The 9974-nt window shown below is 33.1% G+C and overlaps 1 protein-coding gene across 1 annotated transcript; it reads left to right on the top strand.

Moving 5' to 3' along the window:
• On the top strand, nucleotides 246-2962 carry LOC109343476 (growth-regulating factor 7-like). The gene is made up of 5 exons (XM_019581781.1): nucleotides 246-302; nucleotides 476-679; nucleotides 825-968; nucleotides 1286-1709; nucleotides 2102-2962. Exons 2-5 carry the CDS (start codon nucleotides 508-510, stop codon nucleotides 2856-2858), a joined length of 1497 nt encoding a protein of 498 aa, XP_019437326.1. The 5' UTR covers nucleotides 246-302; nucleotides 476-507; the 3' UTR covers nucleotides 2859-2962.

Genomic DNA, 9974 nt, shown 5'->3' with positions numbered 1-9974 from the left:
ATCATAGCCATCAATTCTAGAAAAATCCAATTATTTAAATTAGTGAATAAATCTAAATTATTAGATATTTATAGAATTATAGAATTGAGGGATAATATGGAAGAGTAAATTTGGAGTAGGTTTAAATAACTTGTTCATCCTCACTCTTCTCTTTTGGCAACTAAGAGTTTACTTTGATTTATTATGGGTGAAATTGGTGTTTCACACAAGGAAGCTGATAAAAATAGTGTTAGCACTACTACTGCATCATAATCATCACCTCAGTCCGTTGTCACAACCCTTTGATAATGATCCCTCTGTTGGTGGAACAGAGATCATGTGTTCTAAAATGATTGTATCATCACATCTCTAGTCAATTATTTTATTTTAAATAATATAAAAATGTTATTTTATATTTTTAGAATTTTATTTTTAATTAAGTAATACTTTTCAAAATAAGAAATTGGGAAAGGAATAGGAAGAGATATCCCAGTAGGTGATGGTGATGGTTGCACTCACACTACTTATATGTCTAATCATATAAACCTTGGCACAGCAACTGGTTCTTATTCTGCTCTTGGTGCTGATGCTGGTGCTAGTGCTACTTCTTCTGTACCTGTTAGACCTTTGCAGCAGCCTTTTGACATTGCTGCTTATTATACTTCTGGTATCACCACTTACCCTGCCTTCAAATCCTCAGGTTTGTTAAAAATGTGTTTTTTTTACTAGTATTATCTCAAAGCTTGCAACTTTTAAACTAGAGAAATTAAAGGGTCAAAAGAGTGAGAGAAAAAAAGTAAATTTGACTTGTATCTTTCTTTGATTTGTGTTTATTATTGTAGCAGATGTGATGGCAGCTTCAATGGGTTTCCCTTTCACAAATGCACAATGGAAAGAGCTTGAAAGACAAGCTATGATTTACAAGTACATGATGGCTTCTGTTCCTGTTCCCCACGATCTCCTTATCCCAACTGCTTCTAGCTCTATTTGTAATGACCCTTGTTCCCTTTTATCAAAAAAATTCATGCCTTTGAGATTATACTATTATATCTATTTTCACTGAGAATAGAAGATACCCTTATGCCTTTTCTGTCTTTTATTAGTCTACTCCACATGAAAAGTTTGTGCCTTTGTTGTTGCCTCAAGTGCTTGTATTTTTTTTTTTTTGTCTAAAAGATTATGCCTTTTGTTCATTCCATCAAGAGTAGTAAATGATGTTGGTTTCAGACTTTCAGTTTGTGTTCCATAGTTTACACTGTTTCTTGAAATATGCATTTCTTTGTGCCTTTTTTCCTTTTTTGAGCAGTGAATGGTGGTTTCAATTTGAGGTTATCAAGCAGTGATCCTGAGCCAGGTAGGTGCAGGAGAACAGATGGTAAGAAATGGAGATGTTCAAGAGATGTGGCACCTAGCCACAAGTATTGTGAGAGGCATGTTCATAGAGGCCGTCCCCGTTCAAGAAAGCCTGTGGAAATTCACACCAATAACACCAACAATCAGAACCAAATCAAGAGGGTTCACCATGATTGTAATCTTTTTCCTACTTCTGATGTTAGTGTAGCTATTTCTAATAACTTCACAACAAGAAAAGATGGATATTCTTCACAGTTTATTGCTTCTAGTGCCAATCAGCAATGCCTTGATTCTTCTTCCCTTTCTCTTCATAACTTTGGTGTCAAGTCTGGGAACTTTGACTCTGTGGCTTCTGTTTCCTCAAACAAGGCACCTAAGTGAGTTAGATTTTGGATTTCTTATGTTTTTGTTACTATTAACTGTTAAGGTTTTCATTCTCCCCTGCATGTTTTGCTGTCATGGAAATCTAGTTAGTCCAAAACAAAAATAACAAAGCTTAAAGTTTTGCTATAGAGTGATAAACTAGTATTCTCTATTAATGTCACTTTTTATGTTGAAATTTTGCTCTAAATTTTAAGACCCATTATACAGGTAACAATTTTTGCCATAAATCATTTTATATATTGTGTTCCTATATTCCTTTATTCTTCATAATACAGTTATACACTTGTACATGTAAAAATTTGAGGAAATGCTTTGTTTGGTCTTGTTCTGATGTAATTGACTTAGTTGATTACTATGTTACTTATTTGGTATTTTGAATGTGAAGGGGCTTGGAGTGCATGCTGAATGGAGATCCTATTTCTCTTGGTGCTTCTGACTCAGAATTTCAGTTTATAATGCATAACAAAGTTGGATTGAACACTGAGCCTCAATATCTGAATTCATTTGCACTGCATAATTCTGGTGTACTAGATCAACAGAACCAACACCCTCCTATGTTCCTTAATCCTCTTGATTATCCTATGGAAAATCTCCAATCCCGGAAACCAAGGGGTTTCATTGATGCTTGGTCCAACACTGGAACAGAAGAAAGCAATGGTAACAACACCAACAACAAGAGCAGTGTTGCATCAATTGGTAAATTTTCTCTTGATCTATCAATGGGGGATGATTGTGTGCATGAAGACATAGGTACTACTGACATGGGTTTAGGCCTAATGGAGCATAATGGAAACAACAACACACAACACAATGAGGCTAAATCGCATCTCTCGAATTGGCTCACCCGAACATCGACATCGCCTTGGGTGGCTTCAACAACACTTGGAGGTCCATTAGCTGAAGTTTTAAGGCTAAGCACTACCACTGCAACCAATGATGGAGCCTCTAATCCTTCATCTCCTGTCATAACACATGCTGAATCAAGCACCAGCCCTTTGGGAACATTGGCTTCATCACCATCTGGTGTTTTGCAGAAAACACTTGCTTCATTTTTGGATAGTAGTAGCAATAGCAGCCCAAAAGTTGCATCATCAAGAGCCAGTAATTCTGATATTGCCATGCTCAGGTTCATTCAAAAGTAAATTAAAATTAGTATCTTCTATTTGGTTTCATTTTAAATTGGACAGTGTTTTTGTAATCTTATTTTGCTTGCTTATTTATTTAACTATGCTGTGCATTAGGATCATGGTTTGTTATATAGTACTAAAAAAAATGTGATGAACAACAAAATATGTATCTGTTTATGTGAAGTAAGTCTCTCTTTGCAGCTTTAATTCCATCTTCATGGAAACGTGACAATGTTACTTATCTTCAATACTGAGTGAACTAAGTGCATGCTTGGTACAGCTTTTTTTTTTTTTTTTTGGGTAGATTATGCTTAATTTTTAAAAAGTAAGATAAAAATATAAATTTTGTATGTTTACGAAATTATAAACTCAGTTTTTTTTTTCTGAAAAAATAAGTAAAAAGTATAAGCTTCAAAATCATGGGTTAGTTCACATCATTATCCTAATGTAGTAAAACTTTTGTATTAAAACATTTGTGTATTATTTATTTTGTGAATTGTTAATTCAAGTTTAACAACTTCAATTTATTTGTATGTCATGTTATTTTCTAATATTTATTAGTTTTATATTGTATTTTATATTATGCAATATTAAAAATTTATAGTAAATATATATATGAGGAGTTTTTTTCCAATTTTTTTATTTCTCATTTTACTACATTATAATTTTATTTCTCTCATCCTTTTTACTCTTCCATCTAACATCATAACTCTTCACATCATCATAACTTATTAAAACTTTTGCATAAAACTTGACATTTGTGTATTATTTATTTCGTGAATTGTGTAATTCAAGTTTAGCAACTTTTATTTATTTGTGTATCATATTATTTTTTAATATTGATATTGGTTTTTATATTGTATTTCATTTTAATATATTTTTTAGCCTTTGTTATGCAATATTAAAATTTTATAGTAAAAATATATATGATGGTAAATATTAAAAAAATGTATATTTAAAAATAGTGTAAAAACAACCAAAATAATCATAATATAAACAAATAACATCATACTATTTTCTGTAATTTACTATGTAAAAACAATATTTCTACCTTACCCAAATAAAATATATTAGTTTATATTTAGTTTTCAGCTAAGTTACCCAAATATTAATATATTATAATTTCACAGTTTATAATAACAGTTTACAAACCGAAACTAAAAACATAATCTATATCAAACAAAAAATATAACCTCTACCTTTTACTATATCAACTATGTACATCTTCACTGTTTTCCCTTCTCGGACAATATCAGCATATCAATAATGTTATTGATTAATATATATCTACTCATTTTACTTTGTACTTTCATACAAACAAGTAGGACGACAATAAATCAAACCAATTCGGTATTCGTTCGAAATTCGATTTATTTAGCTCGATAAACTTGGTCCATTAACCAAATGAGTCAAATTTGAGTTGGAAATTGAGTTCGATAAATAAACGAGTCGAACTTAAGTTGGATACAGTTCGACACACTAATTACACTCAATCTCATTCATTCATTTTCTTAGATCTAATGTAATTAATGTAACCTAACATGGGTGTAAACGGATCCCTCATATATATATATATGTATAAATTAATTTTTATACTTATTATGATCTATACATTATTTTTATATTTATTGTTATTATCTATACTATTAATAAAGGGAAAACACAAAATAACCACCCATCATGGTGTAATTTGTGTTTTCCTATTTTACCCTTAATATCTTTTTATTTCTACCAAAAAACCATATAATATTATTTTCTTATTTTATCCTTATTATCTTCTTATTTTAAAAGTGTATTTAAAAAATTGAATATTAGTTCAATTGAATAAATTCAACCGTAAATTTAGCGCAAAAAATTATATTTGAATTTATAAAATACAAACTATACATTACAAACGATAGGAAAGCGGGTTGACAAGCACGACAGTGCATGTCAACACGCTAGTATTTATAAACCATGTTATATTTATATATGTAAAACCTTTTATAATATTTCTTTAAAATGAAATAACTATTTAAGTTGTCTAAATGAACCAATTTGAACTATTCGCGAACTTTAACCGAGCCGAACTCAAGCTGAAAGAATAATTCGTATTGAAGTCGAGTCGAATTTCAAGCTGAACCAATCCTTATCGAGCTAAATTTTGATTCGACTCAGTTCGGCTCGTTTCAGCCCTAGAAACAAATGCGTGTTGATGTTGCTGGGAAAATTCCCTATCTTTTTTATGTAATGTGCATATAGATCAGAATGTTTTGAGGACTCTTCTAACCAAATAAATAATTGTCAATTGTTAACAAAGTTGTTTTTTCTTCAAATCCAAAGAATTATTATCAATTAATGCATAAGATAGGTCATCCATTTTACATTGTATAATAAAAAAGGGGTGAAATGAAATACACTACACCCATTTTTCCTTTGTTTAGTCTATTATATAAGGAATATACTCCTCTCGACATCAGAACTTCGTTGATAGATAATCAATAAGTATCTTTATAAGTGTTTATATTGTTGAGTCTGGCAATGCCCTAACGAACCATATTGACCTATCGTATCTAAATCTTTCCTCATGGAATAAAAATTTGTGTTCATCTTATATGATTTTTCTGACATCCTCTTAAATGTAGGCAAGGTGAAAACTGTAGTGAATCTTTAGGTGTTTGTTTGTTTTTTTATGGTTGAAGTAACATACCAATTTCTTTATCTTACTGAAAGTCTGAAACATCTAAAACTTAAGGGGAAAAAATAAGTTTTATACGTTATTACTATATCATCTACCATTTATATCTAATTATCATTGACTTTTTAAGAAAAAATAATTAAAAATAAATGTTGAACAATGTACTGATTGTATATAAATTTTTGCATTAATAATACATAGATATTAAACTAAATTTTTTTTGCGGATTTTATATTTATAATTATTTATGCTTAATACCTGATATGAGTGTATTATGTAATCAGCTAAAATAAGAGTTAATCAGTTACTAGCCCCAGTTGGTTAGCTTACTAGGAACTGTATTTAAGCATAATTAGTTTGCCACCAAACTGATAAGCTATAAATAGTCGTAGTTGTTAAGATGTTTAGGTGTTTCTTCTCTGAATAAATTGCTATTTGTTAGGGAGTTTGTTGCTTTTACTTTTTCTTTAGGAGAATCCCATGTTATTAGGTATTGTTATACGTGGGATTAGTGGTTTCCTTATTCAGTTACTTGCATTGTGTATTTAACTCTATTTTCAAGTCAATAAACTACTACTGCATTATGTAGCAATTCAGCCTCTGTTTTTAACATTTGGTATCAGAGCTCCATACTGGGGCCTGATTTAAAACAAAAAAGCACAGCAGCTTTCATTCTCTTTGCAGCAAGTTTTTCTTTGATGGCTTCTGACAGCTTTGTGCAACCTGCTATTCCACGCTTCGATGGTCACTATGACCACTGGAGTATGTTGATGGAAATTTTCCTACGATCCAAGGAATACTGGACTCTCGTGGAAACTGGCATCATTGAACCTACTAATGAGACAATTTTAACAGAAGCACAAAGAAAGACATTGGAGGATCAAAAATTGAAGCATTTGAAGGCAAAGAATTATTTGTTTCAAGCAATAGATTGTGCTGTACTGGAGACAATCCTAAAGAAGGATACTGCCAAAGATATTTGAGATTCAATGAAGAAAAAGTACCAAGGCACTGCACGGGTGAAACGTGCACAACTCCAAGCTCTTCGCAAAGAGTTTGAAATTCTTCACATGAAGGAAGGAGAGTTAGTCAATGATTACTTTGGAAGAACACTATCAATTGCAAACAAGATATGTGTTAATGGCGAAAAGCTGGAGGATATTGCAGTCATTGAGAAAATCCTTCGCTCAATGACACGTAAATTTGACTATGTGGTGTGTTCTATTGAAGAATCGAATGACATAGATTGTCTTTCGATTGATGTGTTGCAAAGCTCACTCTTAGTTCATGAACAGAGGATGACCAACCATATTGTGGAGGAGCAAGCCTTGAAAGTCACTGCTCATGAAGGAAATATTTTTCAAGGATGAGGACGTGGAGGATTTCAAGGAAGGGGTAGAGGTAGATGACGCCAATCTTACAATCAATGAACACAATTTAACCAGGCAAGGGTGGAATGTTATCATTGTCACAAGCATGGTCATTATCAATATGAATGTCCCGAAAAAGAGAAGGAATCTAAGGTAAATTTTTCTGAAACTGAAGGAGAAGTACTATTGATGGCTTACATTGACAAGAATAATTCATCAAGCAATACTTGATATCTAGATTCTGGTTGTAGCAATCACATGTGTGGGAACAAATCTTTGTTTTGTGATTTGGATGAAACCTTTAGATAAACTGTTAAGCTAGGTAACAATTCTTCCATTAAAGGGAATATTAAATTCCATATGAAAAACAACATTGTGCATACAATTGCCAGTGTGTTTTATATCCCAGATTTGAAAAGCAATCTCATTAGTATGGGCCAACTACAAGAAAAAGGTTATATCATCATCATCCAACAAAGTAGGTGTCAAATTCATCATCCAGAGAAGGGCCTAATAGCAAAAACTGAAATGACAGCCAATCGAATGTTCCCTCTACACATTCAGTATGGTGTCCAGAGGTGTTTCTCCACAAGAGTTCAAGATCCAACATGGTTGTGGCACTTGCGTTATGGTCATTTGAGTTTCAAAGGCTTGAAAATCCTACATGAGAAGAACATGGTGAAATGATTGCCTAATATCAACAATCCCATAGAAATATGTGAAGATTGTATTGTTGGTAAACATCATCGTGACTCTTTCCCACAAGGAAAAGCATGGAGAGCAAAACAAATCTTACAGTTGGTGCATTCAGACATTTGTGGACCTATCAATCCAACATCGAATGGAAACAAAAGGTACTTTATTACCTTCATAGATGATTTGAGTCGAAAAACATGGATTTATTTCTTGCAGGAGAAATCTGAAGCTCTTGTTGTTTTTAAAAGCTTTAAGGCTCGAGTTGAAAAAAATTCTGGCAAGTATATTCAGATCCTTCGTACAGATCGTGGTGGTGAATTTAATTCACATAACTTTGTAAGTTTTTGTGAATTACATGGAATACGGAGGCAACTTACTACTGCATACACATCGCAACAAAATGGTGTGGCTGAAAGAAAGTATTAGACGATTATGAATATGGTGCGAAGCATGTTGTTGAAGAAGGATATTCCAAAGACTTTCTGGGCAGAAACAGCAAATTGGGGTGTTCATGTACTCAATAAAAGTCCCACTCTTGCTGTAAAAAACATAACACCATAGGAAGCTTGGACGAAGTCAAGCCATCCGTTGTTCACTTCAAAATCTTTGGGTGTATAGCATATACACATGTTCCAGATGAAAAGAGAACAAAGCTTGATGATAAAAGTGTGAAGTGTGTCTTTATTGGGGTTAGTGAGGAATCCAAGGCATACAAATTATATAATCCCAATACCAAGAAAGTAATCATCAGTCGAGATGTTCTCTTTGATGAAGAAAATACATGGGATTGGAGAAGCAGTTCCGAGCAACCACAAACTTTAATTGATGTTGAGGAAATTGGTGGGGAAAGTGAGGGGGCTGAATCACAATTGCAGCCTCCTGTTCAGTCTGTTGGCGAAGTTTCTCAAAGTCCTCCATCTAGTGTTTCACTTCCAAATGAAGGTCAATCCACTATTTCAGAACCACAATGACAAAGGAGAAGACCAACTTGGATGATAGATTATGTGAGTGGAGATGAATTATCAGATGAGGATACTACTGCACATTTTGCTCTATTTGCAGGCTCTAATCCCTATGCTGTTTGATGAAGCAATGAAAGAAGAAAAATGGAAAAAAGCCATGGATGCAGAAATTGAAGCAATAGAGAAAAATGAGACTTGGGAGTTAACTGATCTTCCTAAAGGACAGAAAACCATTGGTTTGAAGTGGGTTTATAAGACAAAGCTGAATGAAAAGGGAGAAATTGACAAGTTGAAAGCAAGATTGGTTGTAAAAGGCTATAAGCAAGAGTATGGTGTTGATTATGAAGAGGTTTTTGCTCCTGTAGCAAGACAAGATACAATTCGTTTGGTAGTTTCATTAGCGGCACAAAATTCATGGCCCATCTTCAAACTTGATGTAAAATCAGCCTTTCTTAATGGTGAACTACACGAGAAAGTCTATATTGAGCAGCCACCCGATTATGTGATAAAAGGGAGTGAACATAAGGTTTATAAACTGAAAAATGCCTTATATGGTCTGAAGCAGGCACCTCGAGCTTGGTATAGTTGTATTGAAAATCACTTTGAGAAGGCATGCTTCAAAAAGTGTCCAATGAGCACACTCTATTTATCAAATCTGGAGAAGGAGGTAAAATATTGATAGTTGGCTTATATGTTGATGATCTTCTTTTCACGGGTAATGATGAAACTATGTTTTCTGATTTTAAGAACTCGATGATTGTTGATTTTGATATGACTGATTTAGGAAATATGAAATATTTTCTTTGTATTGAAGTAGTGCAAACAACTATTGGAATTTTTATTGGACAAAATAAATATGCTCAGGAGATTTTGGAGAGGTTTCACATGGAGAACTGTAATCCAGTTCAGACTCCAATTGAACCAGGATTGAAGTTTTCAAGTGACCTTGATGGAGAGAGGGTTGACAACACTTATTTCAAGCAAATTGTTGGAAGATTAATGTATTTGGCAGCTACTAGGCCTGATATTATGTATGTTGTGTGTCTGATTAGCAGGTATATAGAAAGATCAACAGAAGTGCACCTCAGAATTGCTAAAAGAGTGCTTCGATACTTGAAAGGAACAACATATTTCGGTATTTTTTACAAGAAAAATGGCAGCCCTGTTTTGATTGGTTTTACTGATAGTGATTATGCGCGTGATTTGGATGATAGGCGAAGTACATTAGGTCACATGTTTATGATGGGATCAACTGTTGTATCATGGGTATCAAAGAAGCAACAAGTTGTTACCTTGTCCATAACAAAAGCGGAGTTTATAGCTGCAGCAACTTCTGCATGTCAAGCAATTTGGTTAAGAAGGATTCTTGAAGAGTTACATTCTTATCAAGATGGGCCTACTGTGATTCATTGTGATAATAGTTCAA

Source organism: Lupinus angustifolius, chromosome LG03 (assembly GCF_001865875.1).
Source record: "Lupinus angustifolius cultivar Tanjil chromosome LG03, LupAngTanjil_v1.0, whole genome shotgun sequence".
In the NCBI taxonomy this organism is placed as follows: domain Eukaryota; kingdom Viridiplantae; phylum Streptophyta; class Magnoliopsida; order Fabales; family Fabaceae; genus Lupinus; species Lupinus angustifolius.
This window is presented reverse-complemented; position numbering and strand designations above follow the sequence as displayed.

Coding starts and splice junctions, on each gene's coding strand:
- LOC109343476 (XM_019581781.1), top strand. CDS start 508: ATGTCTAATCATATAAACCTTGGCACAGCAACTGGTTCTTATTCTGCT. Junction 680..824: donor CCCTGCCTTCAAATCCTCAG/GTTTGTTAAAAA, acceptor TTATTGTAGCAG/ATGTGATGGCAGCTTCAATG. Junction 1,710..2,101: donor TCCTCAAACAAGGCACCTAA/GTGAGTTAGATT, acceptor TTGAATGTGAAG/GGGCTTGGAGTGCATGCTGA.